The 20,688-nt window shown below is 27.5% G+C and overlaps 4 protein-coding genes across 5 annotated transcripts; 2 read left to right on the forward strand and 2 right to left on the reverse strand.

Moving 5' to 3' along the window:
- The first annotated feature begins 1,207 nt into the window (after positions 1-1,207).
- Positions 1,208-6,594, forward strand: LOC128962362 (rho GTPase-activating protein 45-like). The gene is made up of 6 exons (XM_054308739.1): positions 1,208-1,535; positions 1,630-1,851; positions 3,923-4,056; positions 5,249-5,563; positions 5,711-5,976; positions 6,453-6,594. The coding sequence occupies exons 1-6, from the start codon at positions 1,250-1,252 to the stop codon at positions 6,592-6,594; spliced, it is 1,365 nt and encodes a 454-aa protein (XP_054164714.1). The 5' UTR covers positions 1,208-1,249.
- A 4,092-nt stretch (positions 6,595-10,686) lies between these two features.
- Positions 10,687-11,694, forward strand: LOC128961241 (proteasome maturation protein-like). Its single transcript, XM_054307461.1, has 3 exons — positions 10,687-10,964; positions 11,024-11,280; positions 11,383-11,694. Exons 1-3 carry the CDS (start codon positions 10,855-10,857, stop codon positions 11,448-11,450), a joined length of 435 nt encoding a protein of 144 aa, XP_054163436.1. The 5' UTR covers positions 10,687-10,854; the 3' UTR covers positions 11,451-11,694.
- A 557-nt stretch (positions 11,695-12,251) lies between these two features.
- Positions 12,252-13,748, reverse strand: LOC128961230 (histone deacetylase complex subunit SAP30-like). Its single transcript, XM_054307450.1, has 2 exons — positions 12,589-13,748; positions 12,252-12,485 (listed from the first exon to the last, which is right to left on the reverse strand). The coding sequence occupies exons 1-2, from the start codon at positions 13,477-13,479 to the stop codon at positions 12,309-12,311; spliced, it is 1,068 nt and encodes a 355-aa protein (XP_054163425.1). The 5' UTR covers positions 13,480-13,748; the 3' UTR covers positions 12,252-12,308.
- A 1,011-nt stretch (positions 13,749-14,759) lies between these two features.
- On the reverse strand, positions 14,760-19,979 carry LOC128961594 (ATP-dependent 6-phosphofructokinase-like). Of its 2 annotated transcripts, none has more exons than XM_054307851.1 (11): positions 19,930-19,978; positions 19,250-19,699; positions 19,025-19,176; positions 18,741-18,930; positions 18,494-18,659; positions 18,239-18,392; positions 17,826-18,140; positions 17,103-17,739; positions 16,829-17,024; positions 16,430-16,750; positions 14,760-14,945 (listed from the first exon to the last, which is right to left on the reverse strand). In XM_054307851.1, the coding sequence occupies exons 2-11, from the start codon at positions 19,443-19,445 to the stop codon at positions 14,789-14,791; spliced, it is 2,484 nt and encodes an 827-aa protein (XP_054163826.1). In that variant the 5' UTR covers positions 19,446-19,699; positions 19,930-19,978; the 3' UTR covers positions 14,760-14,788. The 2 variants fall into 2 exon arrangements, with proteins under 2 accessions (XP_054163826.1, XP_054163832.1); XM_054307857.1 differs by lacking the exon at positions 14,760-14,945 and adding an exon at positions 15,529-15,768 and having other exon boundaries at positions 19,930-19,979.
- Between the last annotated feature and the right edge of the window lie 709 nt (positions 19,980-20,688).

Genomic DNA, 20,688 nt, shown 5'->3' on the forward strand with positions numbered 1-20,688 from the left:
TGTATATATATACAGAATATTCTCTATATATTATATAACCTATTGCGTGTGGAACATGATGTTAGTGCACATATACCTTAATGCCATGAACACACACACACACACACACACGATGCTGGCCTACTATATATGTTGGTATGTGTATGCAATCACAGTGTGTAAACCCATTGGTATCCTATTTATCATAACACATTGTATATACTCTGTCTATATATATATATAGCTATAGATAGATAGGTATATATATATCTATAAAAGTGAGGCATCTTTTTTCTATGGATGCATTGCATTGCTCGCAACCATCACTTATATATATATATATATAAATATATAAAAATTACATATACTGTATATATATACAGTATATATATCATTGCATATCGCATAGACATCACACAAAACGATAAGATGATCGCCATTATTGTCATTACTTGTATTATATTTAATAATAATAATATATTATTAAAATTTTTTTAATCAATTATAACCATCAAATAAATTGCTAATTGATTATGATAATACAGTAGTAGTATAATTATTATTATTATCATTATTATTATTCTATAATTTTTATTATTTAGCCCCACCCTGATATAATAATAATTAATAAATTTATTGTATTATTAATATATATTTATATATATTTAGTACAATGAGATGATTAAACTAAACTAAAAAAATTTTGTATTTAAAAATTTATTTTATCGTTTTTTTACTTCAATTAAATCATTATATTATTCACCAAAAATATATATATATATATATATATAACTACAAGAATATTTATCAAGAATTTTTGTTTGGTATCAAATTATATTGAATATAATATAAATAATAATAATAATAATAATTTTTTAATAAATATTACACACAATTTATTTTCAATTATATATATAAATTTATATATCTATATAATTATTTATATATATTAATACATGTTTAATACCATTGATAATAATAATAATAATAATAATAATGTTGATCACAAATCTGCTATCAATTAAGAAAAACTTGAAAATAAGCAAAAAGTTTAATAATAATAATAATTATTATTATCAACACTGTTGTCGTTGTCGTTATCATTATCATCTACGACAACAATGAATAATATTGTGGCGGTAGTAGTGATCAACAAGTGGTTAACCTTAATATCAATAATAATAATAATAATAATAAACTGTTGTTTTCAGCAAACATTTTCATTATTATATTCATTAACTAAGACGACGACGACGACGAAGACTACGACATGTATTTAAGTCCAGTGCCAGAAAAGTCGACAAAAACTAAGTCCGAGCCTAAACAACAACAGTCCCAACAACCAGTGGTTTATAGCCATGTGATCAGCGGTGGCAGCGGCGGCGGTGGCGGTGGCGGCGGCAGTAGCAGTGGCGGCGATGGACCATCAAAACCGTTTGATTGGCAAAAAAATCAGTCGTCCAGACACTCAAAGATAAGAAAAGGTCGTCACCGAAAGCCAAGCTATTGTAGCGATTCGGAGACCGAAAGCAGTACCGGCTGTGCACACGCCTACGGTATGTCTGTATGCCTGTCCATCCATTCGTCCTCCTCTGCCTATTATAATCATATCTATATCTAATCTCTGGTCACTTTTTTTTAAATTGTCAGACGATCTTTGTCTAACTGTTCCCAATACGAAAAAATGGAGTCTACCGTTGCCGGCCGGTCCACGAGGCAGCGAATCCGATAGCACCAGTAGTTCGTGGAGTGCCCGATCGGCCGACGAAACTACCGAAGACGAACGAAGTCCTATTCCCAGTCCCAGTGCCTCAACACAGAGCTGTGAGGCACTGATATCTGAGACACAGTCGTCGGCCGACGAGATTAAAGGTATCATTCATTTCTCAGTTTTTTTTTTGTTTTGTTTGTCTGTTTTGTTTGTCTGGCTGTCTGTCTAACTATACTCCAGTAGTACTGATCCACTCTTTATCTCTCTCTCTCCCTCTAAATCATCTGTATGTTTGTATGTGTATGTATGTGTGTATGTATGTGTGTATGTATGTGTGTATGTATGTGTGTGTGTATGTATGTATGTATGTGTGTGTGTGTGTGTGTGTGTGTGTGTGTGTGTGTGACAATGTGACACACATACACACACTATAAAAAGTATATGGGATTTATCTCAACAGCCACTTAAGTCAATACCTATCCTTTTTAAACTGTAGTATAAACCGTCACCAATAATACTAGTTTAAACTACTAGTAGGTAGTGGTGATTACTATATAATAAAATATCTACTTTTTTTATATTGTTGTTGTTGAAAGTGTTTTTTATATATAAATACAGTCTAAATATAAAATAACATATATATTATTTGTTGTTGTTTTACAAAAATATTGAATCAGACACTTTCAAGTGGTCTCTATATAATAAGTCTACGATATATATAATATATATTAAATTATTAGTAATATAAGTACCGATTTTTGTTGTTGTTGGTTGGTTGGTTACTCTAGGGGGGGGGGTTGTTATACCCACCCCATCCCCTCCCATTTAAATAGCCATTGTCCCCCTCCACCTTTACATATAATTTGCATATAAAATAAATACACATTTGTTGGAAATCTTTTTAAATATAAATATACAGTACATATTAGATTTTTTTCATTACGTTTTTGTTTAAAATTTATAATTATTTTACTTTTTATTACTTTTTATTTTATTATATATTTTATATTCAAAAAATATATAGTGGGGGTTTATGAATGCATATCCAAATATTATAAATCCATATAAATTCAATAGTAATTTATTTGTAGTTATTATCTCAATTGAAAATTATTATTATTATTATTATTATTATTAATATTGACTGGACTAAACAATTTTTTTATTCAATTATTTTATTAGCAATATTTAGCAATAATAGCCTATAATATAATATAATAAAAAATTAATAAAATAAAATTTAAACTTGAAAAAACATGTAAATTTGAATGAATAAAATATAACTAAAATTTTTTTATTTGTCTAAATAATTTTCTATGTCATCTATAATGAAATGATATAATATGTCCAACAATACCAACAACAACAACAACAACAAAAATTATTGAGTATATAAATAAGTGTTTTAAAATTATTTTATTTCATTATAAATATAATTTTAATATTATTAGTATTTTTTGTTGAAGTAAAATTTAAAATTATCAAATTGATTAGATAATTAAATTTTTTAATAGTTTAAATAATTTAATTAGCTATAAATTAGCAATATCATTTAGTTTAATTTGATTATTTATATATACATATATATATTGGAAGAAAATAATAATAATATTTTTAATTATAATTAATGGAGACTCTAGTCGACAGTACAGGTAATATATATATATAAATTATTTACCATTAAATAAAAAAAAAGTTAATCAAAATTATCAATTAAATGTTTGGATACAAAAAATAAAATAGTTATCGATATTAATACTAAATCAATTGTGAAATATTATCAACAATATATAGTTGTCTTATTTTATATCTATATATATTATCTTATAATAAATATATATATATATATTAATAATAATTATAATTAATCTAAAAATACAATTATTTTATTATTCATGTAATTATTATTATTATATATGTAATTTGATATACAATATTTGATATTTGTTTGTTTGTTTTATTATTTGCAATAAATAATATACTATTTTTGTAGATTATTACATAACAATAACAATAATTGTGAAATTCTATAATATTAATAATATTTAATAATAAATATTAGATAATATAATATTATATATATATATATATATATATATATGATTTTACCCGATTTAAGATAATATTATAAATATAATTCTCCGGAATAATTATTTTTTTAAATTTATTATTAATTAATTAATTATTTATTTATTTAATTTTTTTTCTCAATAACATGTGCCAAATGGTTAGCCAAATGGAAACGACCGAAAAAGATATCAAAAGCGGCCGAAACTCATAAATTGCAGCGAATGAAGACAACAAACTACGGGAGGTGTAAGATATGCGATACTTATGTCTACTTTTGGGGCTTTCAATGTACTGAGGTTTGTATGGCAACCCTAACAAAAAATATACCTTAAAAAATATACATTAAAAAATATACCTTTAAAAATATACCTTAAAAAATATAGCTTAAAAAATATACATTAAAAAATATACCTTTAAAAATATACCTTAAAAAATATAGCTTAAAAAATATACATTAAAAAATATACCTTTAAAAATATACATTAAAAAATATACCTTTAAAAATATACATTAAAAAATATACCTTTAAAAATATACATTAAAAAATATACCTTTAAAAATATACCTTAAAAAATATAGCTTAAAAAATATACATTAAAAAATATACCTTTAAAAATATACCTTAAAAAATATAGCTTAAAAAATATACCTTCAAAAATATAGCTTAAAAAATATACCTTCAAAAATATAGCTTAAAAAATATACCTTCAAAAATATACCTTCAAAAATATACCTTAAAAAATATACCTTAAAAATATACTTTAAAAAATAGACCATAAAAAATATACCTTAAAAATATATACCTTCAAAAATATACCTTCAAAAATATACCTTAAAAATATATACCTTCAAAAAATATACCTTCAAAAATATACCTTCAAAAATATACCTTCAAAAATATCTTTTAAAAATATATACCTTCAAAAATATATACCTTAAAAATATATACCTTAAAAAATATACCTTAAAAATATACCATAAAAATATATACCTTAAAAAATATATACCTTAAAAATATATACCTTAAAAAATATATCTTAAAAAATATACCTTAAAAAATATACCTTCAAAAATATACCTTAAAAAATATACCATAAAATAATTATTATTAAAATATTACAATAGATAATTGTATTTATATACTGCTATGTACTGTATATATATAGTTTGTATTTATAATATAATTTTAAAAATATTTAAATAAATATATATATAATTATTATATAATAAGTTTAATTATATTGAATTTTTGTATTAATTAATTAGTTACTAATAATAATAATAATAATAGTTTTCATAATAAAATTTATAATTTATAATTATACGATTCTATAAAGTTCTATATATTAGTTTATATTAGTTTATAAATAAATATTTTATTTTATAATAAGCTATATATTACTATTGATTAATAAAATATTAAATACTTTAAAATAATTAGTTAATTAATTTCATTATTATTATTTTTTTTTTGAAATTTTTTTGTAGTGTCAACTAATAAGCCATAAAAAATGCTTGAAAAAGATGACAATAATGTGTCCGAAAGCACCCTTACCGCCCAAATCAAACATCATGAACATGGATCTGACACTAACCGACCACGAAGTACCCGTACTGGTGGTCAAGTGTACGCTGGAAATTGAACGCCGAAGCTGTACAACGCCGGGTATCTATCGGATGACTGGTGTGGCCTCAAGGGTACAGAAAATATTGAAAAGTTTTGAAAGCGGTCCGCATTTGATCGATGTTAGCGATGTTACGCCAAACGATTTGTGTTCAGTACTGAAAGTATTTCTACGTGAGGTATATATATATATATAGTAGTCATACTGTCCTCTCACTATCTGTCCTCTCACTGTCTGTCCTCTCACTGTCTGTCCTCTCACTGTCTGTCCTCTCACTGTTTGTCCATCCATTTCATCATCTGATTTATACATTATTTTTTTTTAGCTTAAGAATCCATTGATTACCAATGATGTCTACAAAGAGTTTATAGATATCGGCCGCGTATACAAACGCGACGACGACCTACAGGAGCGCAAAGTCGATTTGATTACCGCCCTCCGGTCAGTGGTCGGTAAATTGCATAACAATCATCGCCAGACACTAACCTATTTGATTCATCATCTCAAACGTATAACCAACTATCACGAACAAAATAATATGTCGCCCAATAGTTTGGGTATCATATTTGCGCCAACCATATTCCGGCCCAGGTATGTATGTGTGTATATGTGTGTGTGTATGTGTGTGTGTGTGTATGTGTGTGTATGTGTGTGTGTGTGTATGTGTGAGGGGGATGCCGTCAAAAAAATCCCCTACAAACACTATAATAATGTCTACTGTCCATTCACACCCCTCCCCCCACCGATAGTTATAAACTTTGGTAATATTATAAAAAATAATAATATTGATAATGACACCAATGTTATAGTTAAATGCCAGTCTAACTACTGTATAGTTTTAGTACTAATCATCCCAGCACCATGCTATGTGAAATACCAGTACCTAACTACTCATCGATAAAAACTACCCGTCTCTCTCTCTCTCTCTCTCTCTCTCTCTATATATATATATATTTCTAAATATATAGTTATAGTAATTAATCTATTTGTATTGTAAAAATTTCTAAATATTTTTCAATTTTTTTTATAACAAACTAACTGTGCTCACCATCATCATCATCGCCCAGGGATGCCATAAACGACTTGTTTACTGAAGTATTTGAAGCCGGACCCCAGGCCCGGGTTATTGAACTAATGATCACATTTGTCAATGAAGTTTTCGGACATCAGTCGCAATCGCATAAGTTTTTGTATGAATTTGTTAATTAAATTCAAAAAAATTAATTAATGTTTTATTTATTTAATTTTTTTGGTGGTTCAGACACACAAACAAACAAAAAAGTTTTTTTCCAACAAAAAAATATGTGAATATATAATAATAATAATAATTATTATTATTATAATACTATTGATTCACTAGTAGTAATAAAAACTTTTTTTTTTAAATATTTGTTTGTTAATAGTTTAACAATTTAAAAAAAAGTGTTATTACTATACTATTTCAATCATTGAATATCAATAGCAAACCACCAAAAAAACACAAAATTGTTAAATTTTGACAACAATTTATATAAATTATTGACTTTATAATAATATATATATATATTAAACGTTATTAAATTATCATATGTATATATATATATACTAATATTATTACATTAGAAATTTATAGTTCATATTAATTTTTAACTTTTAAAAATTAATTTAATTAATCAACTAAAATAAAAGAGCTTAGTGTTTGAGATCAACTTATATATTATTAATTATAATTTATATATATATATATTATATATATATACTGATATATAATTTATATTTAAAATAAAACAATATCATTAATATTATTATATAATTTATATGTAAAGTGCTTTCCAATCTGTGCCATTTCAAAAAAAATATATAAATTATATTTATATATATATATATATATATACAGTATATAATATAATAGTTATTTAATTGTCAAACTATATCATTTATAATGGCAAAAATAGATTCAACAACAAAAAAAAATAATTATATATATATATATTATTAGATAAACATATGGTTATACAAACTATTAACTAAAAAAATAGTATACGTTATTTTATATATCAATATATAATTTTTATTAATTATAACAATGTTAAACAAACAACCAATTTTTGATACTCTCATTTAATTCATATATATATATATATATATATATATATATATATATATATATATATTATTAAACCAAATAATTAGTTTTATCTCATTTTTAAAAAATCTACAAACAAAACAAAAAAGTTATATATATATAAAAGCTATTAATTGTTGACCAAAAAAAATAATAATAATAATTAATTAGCCCACTAACCCACCACTAAAAAACTATTATATATATGTTATTTGAAATAACCCACCAGATAATAATAATTAATTAATTAATAATTACAATTACAACATCCAATCAATAGCTATAGTTTTAAAAAAAAATTAAAAATACATTTAGCCTTAACTCTTTACAACAACAAAAAATTGAAATATAATGTAAAAAAATTATTTAGTTATAAAAAATTAATATTTATATATATATATTAGTATTAATTGCTCATATATATATATATATACAGTATATATTTCTAATTTCATTACATATATATATATATAATTTACACATAATTTGACTGTAATAACTAATAAGCCCAATTTAGATATATTAATATATAATATTATTGTTAAAAAAATTATTAGTATTAAAAATGTCTCCTTTAATTAAAATTAATTAATCTAACAAATCATTAACAAAACATGCCTTAACAATATACAGTATAGTAAATAAATATATATGAATCTGTAAACCATTTAAAAACAAAACCAATTATGTAAAAAAAATAATAATTTTATATTGAAATTAAGCGCTTTTTAAAAAAAACTAAACAAAAATCAATTACAGATAGATATATACAATTTTTAATACCCTTTATATATATATAATATTAACTAATTAATTAATTAATTATTATTGAAAATACAAAAAAACATTTTTTCATCATTAATATGAACTTAAAGAGAGAGAGAGAAAGAGAAAAAATCGCTATATATTTGTTTAGATAGATATATATACATATTATATTGAATTTATTAATAAATATTTATATTAAGATATATATTATAAATTAGTTTTGATATCAATAATAACTCCAATTTTAATACCTTAATACAATTAATGATAAAGTTTAATATATATATATATATATATATAATATTTATTTATTTCAAATGTTAATATTGTAATGTTTTAGAAAATAATAATTATAATAATTAATATTAATCTATATTTATATATATATATTTAATATAGTTAGTTTATTGTTATATTTAATACTGGACCAATATTATAAAATTATTATAATAACTTTTAATTAGGATTAATTCATTGCAAACTAATAAGAATAATTAAATTATTATTATTAGTATTAGTATTAAGTTATTATTATTTAAATTAAAATAAATTATCTAGTTCATATGATATATAAATATAATTCATAATGATTTTAGATTTATAGATATATATTTAGATAGAAATAATTTAAACTATATATTATACAAACTATATTATTATTATTATTATTATTATTACTCCTTGATAAATATTTTATAAAAATATTTATTTATTTAATTATATATATATATTTATAAAATAATCTCAAAAACTAGTCATTCATTTAATATATATATATATATATATATGATCTCAAATCAACTATTAATATATAACTAATTAAAATATTTACTAAATATGTAAAAAAACTAACATAAAAATTATTATTATTTTTATTGTTTAAAAAATCATTTATTTTTGCTCAAACAATACCTATATATATATACAGTATATATATATCACTCCTGAGATAAAAAAAAACTATTGACCAAAATATTGACCAAATATGAGACCAAAACATGAAAAAAATAATAACTCATTTTGTTATAATATAAGTCCAATTATTTGTATATATTAATTATAATGAAAATAATAATAATAATAATAAAACTAATAAAATGCCAAATCATATCATATTTTAAAAAAACAAAATTCATATATTTTCAAAAAATTTCAAAATAGATTTTCTAATAATATTATTAATATTAAATAAACTAATTATTTATTTGAATGAGAAAACATTTTTTTTGACCTAGTATATAAAAAATACCAAAATGTAGATAAAATTTATTTTAAATTTATTTCATAAAATAATTTGTTCAAGTTTAATTTGTGAAAAATTAAATTAATAAATTTAGACTAACTTGTATTTATTTGCATTATTATTATTATTATAAAAAATTGCAAATTTCTACACTTGATAACAATTAATTAAAACATTTTTAAATAATAATGCAGTTAAAAATTATTATTATATTTAATAATTTTTTTTACAAACGCATAATTACTTGACAACTCAAACTAAAACATCTACTATTTAATAATAATTTTTAAAAAAAATTATCATAAATAATAATAATAATAATGATAAAATTAAAACTTTGTTATACAAAAAAATATATATTATAATTAAATTATTAAACAATAGATTTTAAGTAATATTTATGTTATAAATCTCAATTATATACAGGTATAATAAATTATATATATTTAAAAAAATTTTATAATTCAATAGGATTTATAAATAAAACGGTATAATAAATTATTATTTATAATTTATTTATTATCATATTTAATAAATAAATCACATATATAAGTTATATTATTATAATAAATGTTATAATTAAAATTAAAACTAATTTATTATATATATATAAATGTAATCTGATTTGTTATTTGTATTACTAATTATTATAAGTTTTTATTGTTTGGTTAAATATTTAATCAATAAAATCATTTACAATATTATTAATTAATTAATTAATTAAAATTTTATTATAAATAATTAAACAAAATTATGTTAAAACTTAATTATTTATATTTTCTGTTTAAATAATAATAATTTAAAAAAATAAATAAATAAAAACTTCTAAATAGTTATACAACAAAAAACATTTGTCTAATTTTTATTTAAAAAATAAATATCATTTAAATTATTAATAAATATATAAAAAATTAAAATTAAATTTTTATTAATAACTTAATTAAAAAAATAATAAAATTATATTATTTTAATTAAACCAATATTTAACTGTAACGTTGTTAATGAAAAATATTTTTAGTTTAACTACATATAAGCCTCAATCAATAACGTCAATATAATCAACAATATAAACCAAAAAAAAAAAATGTATTACAATATAACATAACAGTCATCACAACAACAACAACAACATACAGAGGGGGACAAACATTTTGTGGACGTTATTGATGTCTATTGAAAAAATACTGTACAATACATTAGTGTATTAATAATCGCACAGTCATTGTGTGTAATGTATTGAAAGACTATACGAAACAATACATTCAATTCAATCAATCAGTCAATCGGTTTGATTGTCTCCCGAAAAACAAATCAATTTTTTGTGACCACTTTTTTTTGGTGACCACCAATCCCAATGTCTTTGCCAACAAAACAGCAACGTTTGGTCAGCGCCGATGACGGCGGTTGCAGCGATGATCAGCTACTGAGGCCACCGCAAGCCGACAACAATATCTTATTGAACGGGTATTATACTGACCACCCGATTAATATTACCCGACAATTATTACTATTAACTATTATAGGTTTCGGTCGATTCGTCAACAAGTGACTGGCAGACATCCGCTCGAAGCGCTGGACAAGACATACGATCGCCGTACGGATGGCCATAGTTTTCAACTATTAAAATCGATTCAAGGTATTCACGCACCGTTGCGGCTGATTCACGAACGTCGGGCGGCCGGTCAGATCAATCGTCTACCAGGATTACAATCGTCCAATTTGATGCTCGACGTACTGACCGGTCGGGACGAGACTATTAGTCCCGAAGATTTTCTAAACGGTTTGTTTTGTTTGTTTGGTGTTATTATTGTTGGTGTTGTTGTAGTTGTCTTTACCATTAAATCAATTGATCCGTTAATTTTTGATGTTTTGTATGAAACAGATGTCAGTCAATATCAGGAAGTGATGGCACCGACACATCTGCTCTGCGAAAGACAATTCAATATATAGTGTGTTTTGAATGAATGAATGGATGAGTGGTTTGTGGTAATGATGATTATGAAGAAGATGAAGAAGTTATGATTCATTTATTATTATTATTGAATATCTATTTATATATCTTTTTCTATATATATATATATGTGTATTGTTTGATGGCTTCTTAAAAAAATACCATAATTTTGATTAAAAAAAATTAATTGATTTGTTTTTTGTGGACACATTATTACGGTATTATTATTATTATTATATTAGTGAGAGTGATGTAAATTTACCGTACAATTTGTTTTTTAATAAATTTTCTCAAAAAATGATAATTCATATGTTTATATACAGTATATAAGCGAAAATGTTTTTTAATTTTTTATTAATAATAAAAAATAATATTATTATACATTTGAATTATATAGTTATGTGAATATAGTAATTATTTTTTTATATAAAAAAAATATTTGTCATTTAATTTAAAATTCAAACAAACAAACAAAAACAAATTTAGAGAGAAAGATAGTACTGTATGCCTATTATTACGGTAACGATAAAATTTTATCATATAATTTAATAATAATAATAATAATATTAAACATTTGTTTTTAATTATAATTATAAAAAATTTAATTATAATATTACCGTTAATTCGTTGAATGAATGGGATTTTAAATACATGTATATTACAGTATAATAATAGTACTGTATATATATATATATATATATAAATATATATAAATATATATAAATATATATAAATATATATAAATATATATAAATATATATAAATATATATAAATATATATAAATATATATAAATATATATAAATATATGATATTATATGATATATAGCGAGGTGTGTGTGTGTGGTGTCCACTAAACTAAATCTGTTGTTTGGCCGCCGCAGCGGCCGATACTGCTGTCCCACCACCGCCTCCTCCCGGGCCGCCACTGTGATTGTGATCCAATTTGTTTTTGTTAGTCTTAACCATATAGATAAAATAAGTGATGGCCTCCTTTTCGTAGATGGGCATCGACCGAAAGTGTCGCTGAAGTGACTATATGTGTCGGGGGGGGGAGAGATAATAAATAGAGGGGAATAAACATTACCGATAAGTCATCAACTAATAGGGTATACTGTATATATATATATATATATACCTCAGCCAACTGTCCTTTATTAATACCCGGTCGGGTCTGAATACGGTAGTGTTTCTTATATCGTCTCAATGTATTCACCTGTAGTGTCAACAAATCAACGTCGTGTCCAGCGCTAACCTGACCACCACCGCCTCCGTGTCCTCCGCCGCCGCCAGTGACAGCCTCGGTATCGATGGTCAGTTCGTTATCATCGTCACTGTCCTTACGTTTCCGTTTATTGGATGTCCTGATCGACTGAATCATTTGCTTGTGATGTTCGCAGATATACGAATGCGGCAGTCGCTGGTCAACCGTTAGCCGCAGTTTACGTTGAGTAACCTGTTTTTCGATACGCTTCGAGTACGAAGCGTTGCCGGCTATCCGATGACATCGTTGACTGTCCTCAATCAGACAGCATATGGCCGGACTGCTTGCGGCGGCGGCAACCACAGCCGCTGCCATTGCCGACGGTCCCGTTGCGCCAATATTGGCTGCCGTTGGCGTCGATATAGCCGTCGTCCCGGCCGAAGACATTGTCTGCAATACAGTAGACGCGGTATTGATATTGTTATTGTTGACCGCTGCAGCGGCTGCCGCGGCTACAGCTGCCGATTGATTGGCGGCTGCAATGGCCGCCACTGGATTCGGGTTGATAGCCATTGGTAGCTTTGAGGCCGACGATGACAATGATAACGGTTGCGATAGCGGTATCTGTACGGCTGTTGTAGTCGGCGGTAGCGGTGGTATTGTCGTAGTTGTAGTACTAGTAGTAGTAGTAGTGTGTCCTCCGATATGACGGTAATGCTGTTGTTGTTGCGGGTGGTGGTGATGGTGATGATGATGAGCTAGTGGTGGTGGTAGTGGTGGTGCGTGAAGTTGCGGTATCGGTATTATCGGTAAATGGCCGGACATTACGGCAGCGGCAGTAATGGCATCGCCGACAACATCAACGACAACAACAGTAAACTCATTGTTATTATTATTATTACTTTATTTTATTTGTTATTATTATTATTATTATTATTGAATTACTACTACTGTTTAGTGTAAAGTAATAATAATAATAATAATTGAATTATAAATAGTATTCAATCGTACGGTTTGTTTGGTTTTTATTATTCAAACAGTGTATTCAATATATTAAATGTTATTTTATATTTCAAAACTCATAGTCAATGGCAGTCAATATGTTTTAACAGTTTTAACTCTCTCTCTCTCTCTCTCTCTCTCTCTCTCTCTCTCTCTAATAAAGCGCTTCAATACTTAGTACACACAAATAACGTCAATATTATTGATTTTAAATTTAGCTAGGTAGAAAATATAAGTTTTTTTTAAAAAAAAAAAAAGTATATATAGTTAAAAAAAAATAATTATAATTAAATTGTTTTATTTTCATATGTTTTTTGTTTAATAATTTAATAATAAATTTTTTATTTATTCAATTTGGCAATAATTTATTTATTTTTTTGTTTGTTAATTTTGTTGTTGATAATAATTAATTCAAATTACATATTAATATATTAATTATTATTATTATTATTATTACAAAATTTCACAACAAAATTACTGAAAAGTTTGTTTGATTTAACAAATATCTATAATTAATATATATATTTATATATATATATAGTCTATAGAAAAATTCATAATTATATTGAATGTCTAAAAAAAATTTCTAAAAAAAATTAAACTAATTTTTTTTAGCTGTAATTTAGATTTATTCAAAAAACAAAATTAAATTTTGAAAAAAAATCTAATTATTAGTTATTAAATGAGATTTTAAATATATCATTTGAAAAAAATACAATACAAGTATAATAATTGTATAACTAAATAATTTATTTTCCTAATAAAAATTATATTTCAAAAAAAAAATTAATAGACTAGATTGTCACCATTATTATTATTATTATTAAAATAACTAAAAAAAAATTTTGTTTGTTTGTGTTAATTATATATATATATATATATAATAAATATATATTATATAACATATAGTATATGAGAGAAACAACAACAAAAAATCACAAAAATAAATCCATAATTATTATTAAGATATATATATATATACCAACACAACAATTAATTATTATAATCAGTAGTAATATATATATAAATATTTTTATTATTATACACTACCGGTAATCAATAATTAATAAAAATATTATTATTTCTAATTTTATTTCTAATTATTACTATTATTATTATTATTAAGGGTCGCCTATACTTCGTCGCCTCCTTCACCGTCGATGACATCGTCTTCCGCCTCCTCGTCGAAGGTGTCTTCCGCCTCCTGTTCATAGTTTGACGAATGTTTGGCCAAAATACGGAGCAATGGCCGCAACTTTAGAAACCATTGGCGCTTCATTATTCTGTGTCTATATATATATATATACACATATATAGGTATATATATATATATATATATATATATATAATAACAATACAAACAAAAATAGACACAAAAAACGAAATTTTTTTTAAAAAAACAAAACACAAAAAAAACGAACAGAATATTCTTACAATTATTTTGTTTTGTGATTATATATATATACTGTTATATAGTTTTTATATTATTTATAGTTTTGACACGAATATACAATTTATATGTATATATACTGTATATATAGATATTCTTAAACACGTTAAACACGAGATTCACGCGCGCCCGCGGGATCACGCGATCACAAAAACACGTACCGATAATATATATATATATATAGATCATAGGTACAATAAATTATATATATATATAAATAAATTGTGATGGTTAAATAGCACCAATAGTGTGTGTGTGTGTGTGTGTGTGTGTGTGCGTGGGTGTGTGTGTATATATAGTTTATACTAATTTAATAACTACAAGATAATAGATTGCATATATAATTAATTAAATTAAATAATAATAATTTGCATAAATAATGATTGCCTCTAAAAAACTATTTCAAAAAAAGCAAATATATATATATATATATATATTAACTATCATTTAAATTCACTAATCAAATAATATCAATCAATCAAATTAAATTAAACAATCATTGGATTCCCGGGGTATAAGTGTATCTATGAATCTATGAATCCAATAATCTTTTAAAATCATAGACAGTTGTCTCGGTTTCGCCGGTTAGGCTAACAGGGGTGGCGAGTGCTTGCAGTAATGGCCTTAACCGTAGCCACCATTGTTTTCGTGGTATACGACATCTGATTTATGGATAATAATAATAATAATAACAACAAAGTGATTTGGGAAGTGATTGTTGATTAATTAATTTTTAAGGCAAATAAACAAACAAAAGCAAAATAAAATATAACTTTTTTTTTAAAAAAAAACCAAGCATTTAGTGCATATTTTTGACGATTAATATCAGGGGGTGGTTGCTGGGGAGGGTTAGGTAGGGCGACCCGGATAATAGTAGTTAATTTATAAGTGTAGCAAAATATACGTGCAAATGCGCGGGGGTTTCACTGGGGGGGGGGCAACAACAACAACAATACACGTGCGGTGTTAAAAAAAATATTGATTGATATTTCAAGCATTTAAACTAGCTTAGGCTTAGGTAGGTAATAAGCATACGTAATAAATTAGACATATCTACAGGTGCTTTAAAACAGACACAATTAGTATAAAATATGATATTATTATAAATTAGTTAAGTATTTACTATATGTATTAAAAGTTCTTCATATTAATACAGTTTTAACTATAAATTATTATTAATTTTTTTTTTGAAAATAAAATTAAGACACAAATAATTTCAAACATATATTGATTTAGACGGACATATAGATAGACATACAGTTGGACAGACAGACAGACAGACAACACACCCAACAACAACAACACGGGGGACAACAAACTTACTTGAAATCAGTTTCCAATTTCAGTGTCTGACAGGGCGTAAATCGATACTGTCGTCGGACCAGACCTAACAGTACGGCCGTATCGGGTGTCGAACATACAACCGAACAGTCGGGTTGGGTATGCAATTTGAGCTGTGCGTGCAGCCAGTCGGCAGCTTTGGCAGCCATTTTCGTACCGAAATTTCGATCGTACGGTGTCGGCGAACCGCCCTGTTGCATGTGGCCGAGTATATTGTGACGGGTCGAGAATATATCTTTGCCTTCCTCCGAGTAGAGACGGTAGACAAAATCGGTTGAATAGTTTGCATTGGCTTTTTCGTTGCTATTGTGTGTGTGAAGGAATGGTAGGTTATAGACACACATAAACTATAAACAAAACTATAATATACGGTAGTATTACCGTAGTATAAGACCCCGTTGGACGCCTTCAGTCATCTTCGAGTGCATATGTATGACATCACCCATTAGATCCTTAATGGAAAATGGTTCTTCGTATATGTAGGCAGCGTCGGCACCGCCAGCCAGTCCGGCCATTGTGGCCAAATAGCCGCAATAGCCGCCCATTGTTTCGACGACAAACACACGACGTTTAGTACCTGTGCGCAGGTGGACAACAAAATGCCCGATAATTAATGAAACGGATCGGTAATAATAACAGTTTTAGGATGACATACCCTGAGCTGACTGTCGGATACGATCGCAAATTTCGGTAATCTCATTGAGTGCAGTGTCGGCACCGAGCGAAAAGTCTGTACCGGGAATATTGTTGCTAATAGTGGCCGGTATTACGCACATCGGTATCCTGAGTTCGGCAAATTCGTTGCGGGCTTCGGCCAACTGCAGTATCGAATGATAGGCCTCGAAACCGCCGATAACCAGCAGAGCCTGAATCTTAAACTCTTTGATTCGTTCGACAATCTTCTGGATGTTCTTTTCGGGCAGTGTTCGCCGAGTGCCGAGAAATGCGCCGCCCTGGCCGACCCAACCGGCCACATCAGTCCAACCAATTGCGTGAATATCGCCGTCAATGAATCCGTCGAAACCTTCGTGAATCCCGAGTACAGTGTCGCCCCTGAATATGACATTCCGGACAAACGATCGGACGGCGGCATTCATACCGCAACACGGAGCACCGGCATGCATAACGGCCAACCTATAGCCGCCCACTGACTGTTCGTCGCTAACCGATTTTGGCGGCCGAATACGGGTCAACATTTTATATGTTTCCAAATTGCGTTCAAAACTGCGACCGCGTAGTTTGACAGCCAGTTCCCATTTGCCGTCTTTCATAGCCGTGGCCACCGATTTGGTCTACAAAAATAAAAAACAATTCATATAACTATATTTCAACCGAAAAAATATCAAATCAGATCAGATAATCGTCTTATGACTCGTACTTTTTCCACACATTGCATCAGCGGATATCTGACCGCTTGATTGCCGTCCAGCGACACAACGCACGCTTCCGATTCGGGTGTGGCCTCCAACAGTGCCAGCACTGCTTCGGCACCCATACGACAGCCGAGAATTCGGTCGAAAGCCGACGGACTGCCGCCACGCTGGACATGACCCAATACTGTTATACGGGTGTCCTGGCCAGTACTTTTGACAATAACTTCCTTAACTTGTTCGGCCGTAATGGGATGTCCTTCCCGATCGATGGCACCTTCGGCTACGATAATAATGTTCAATCGTTGACCCATACGTCGCTCCTATATATATATATATATTAAATCAGATCGATTAGGTCCAGTTATTCCCGCAAAAAAATATGACTTCCCCCACTCCCATATACTGTATACACACATACCTGTTCCAGTTTGCGACATATTCTCAATGGCCATTCAGTTTCGGGCGGCCATTCGGGTATAAAAACAAAATCAGCTTCGCTGGCCAATGCAGCTACCAGTGCTAAATAGCCGCAGTGTCTGCCCATTACTTCCAGAATGAATGTCCGCTGATGGCTATTAAACGGGTAAGTGATAACCAAAAAAAAGAAAAAATCATGTGATAATGAGTTAATAATAAGACCGTACCGGTACCGTAAATGAAATTTAAATATTACCTGGAAGCGGTGGTCACAATGGCATCGATAGCTTCGATGATCCGATGCAAAGCCGAATCGGTACCGATAGTCATGTCGGTACCGCAAAAGTCGTTGTCAATGGATCCGACCATTCCGACAATATGCAAATGAGCGCAGGTTTGCTTTTTTTCGGGTGGAAGTTGGCCTACAAAAACAACAAAAATCAATCAATTATTTATATGATCGGCACCGGTAGGTTAAACCCCACCCCCACCACTCCACTAACCTGTTGATATTAGTTCGTCTAACAGTGACGACCATTCCTGTCGAAACAGGTTGGCACCGGTTAGACTGCCGTCGCCGCCGATGACAACCAAATTTGTGATTTCATGTTGAATGAGATTGTAGGCAGCCTTCAGACGGCCGGCTCGTTCGCGAAATTCGGCGCACCGGGCGCTGCCTATTACTGTTCCTCCCTATGTAGGTGTGTGTGTATGATGTTTAGGATATGACACATCAATTAAAAGGTAATAATAATAATAATACTAATCTAACAGGTCAATCACTAACCTTATGTATAATACCCGACACCGATACCCAGGTAGCCTCTTCAATGTGATCGCCGCCATCAACCATACCCTGGTAGCCTTCGTTGATAAAGTAGACACGACAGCCAAGATAGAGACCCATTCGGACAACGGCCCGGACGGCGGCATTCATTCCTATTCGGTATATAAAAATTTATAAAGATTTAGGTGGGAAAGGGATCCACAAAAAAAAAACAAACAAACAAACCTTGAGAGTCGCCACCGCTAGTGAATACGGCAATCACTTTGCCTTTGGCGTGATCTTTCGGTATGTTTCCCTCTTTCGATAACATTAGCGGCCCCTCGTCTACCGTCGACTGTGTCCTCAACCGGAATATCTGCGGTGTCTTCATCTCCAATCGCAGATTGGCCTCAAACGACTCCATTGTCGTAATGTTTTGCATTAATGTGATGTCCAAGTGCTGTGTGTGTGTGTGTGTGTGTGTGTGTGTGGTCACCAATAAGTAATAATCGGTAATTAATCGGTAATTCAGTTAATTATTATTATTAATTTTGGTGTAATAAGTCGGAAGCGATGGTCAAAAAAATTCTTGTCTCTATTTTCTTCAGATGTCTTCAATGATGATGTAATCAAATGGATAAGTGATGTAAAAGTGGATCACTTTTGCAGCATTTATTTTTCTTACTCCTCCTCTCACTGTGTGTTTCCAATGTTTCAAATATGTAATAATAATAATAATAATAAAAATCAAATATTTAAAAAAAAAAAATTTTTGGTTAAAATTTATTTTTCTGATTATAATAATAATTATTATATTTATAGTTAAGTAGTCGCGACACTAGTGTTGAAATTTTTTATTATATAAATTCTACACTAATGTATATACTGTATAATAAACTATTTTCAGGTAATTATAATATAATTACTGTATATTTTTTGTTGTTGAAAATATCCAAATTGTCATTGAACCTCAAAAAACATAGACACATAAAAATATATAATATATATATAATTAACTAACTAATGATTTATATTACTATAGTTTATATGTATGTTATTAGTAGTAGTACTACTACTACTACTACTAATTGGCCGATAATTTTTAAGTTGTTATCACTTTTAGGAATAGATAGATTAAAACTCATGTATTTTCAATATATTAGTAGTAGTAGTGATGTCAGACAAACACTGAATGTCTCCACATATCTCTCTCTCCCTATCCTCTCATATCTCCCATTCCTCTCTCTCTCTCTATCGATGGACTCGTCCTCTAACTTGTCCTTTGAATGTATTTTCATTTATATAATAATAATAATCACAAAATTTTTGTTTGTAGCCAATAATAACGGCACATAAAAAAACAATAACACATTTTATATAAACAGAATATTCTGTGTGTGTTTGTTATATATATATATATATATATATATATATATATATATATATATATATATATATATATATGTGTGTGTGTGTTATGTATGTGATTAACAATTTGGACACAAAAAAATACATTTTCAAAAATAACTTATTTATTTATTTTTATTGTCAATAGATTTCTAGAAAACGTTTTTTAATAATTATATTTATTATATTATAATTAAAAATAATTTTCTGTTATTTAATACCTTATTGTTGTCTATATATATAAAAAACAACCAAATTATTAGTATTGTATTATCGTA

This window comes from Oppia nitens, unplaced genomic scaffold, assembly GCF_028296485.1.
Source record: "Oppia nitens isolate AA-2021 unplaced genomic scaffold, nextdenovo-longstitch-racon4-pilon3 scaffold14_pilon_pilon_pilon, whole genome shotgun sequence".
In the NCBI taxonomy this organism is placed as follows: domain Eukaryota; kingdom Metazoa; phylum Arthropoda; class Arachnida; order Sarcoptiformes; family Oppiidae; genus Oppia; species Oppia nitens.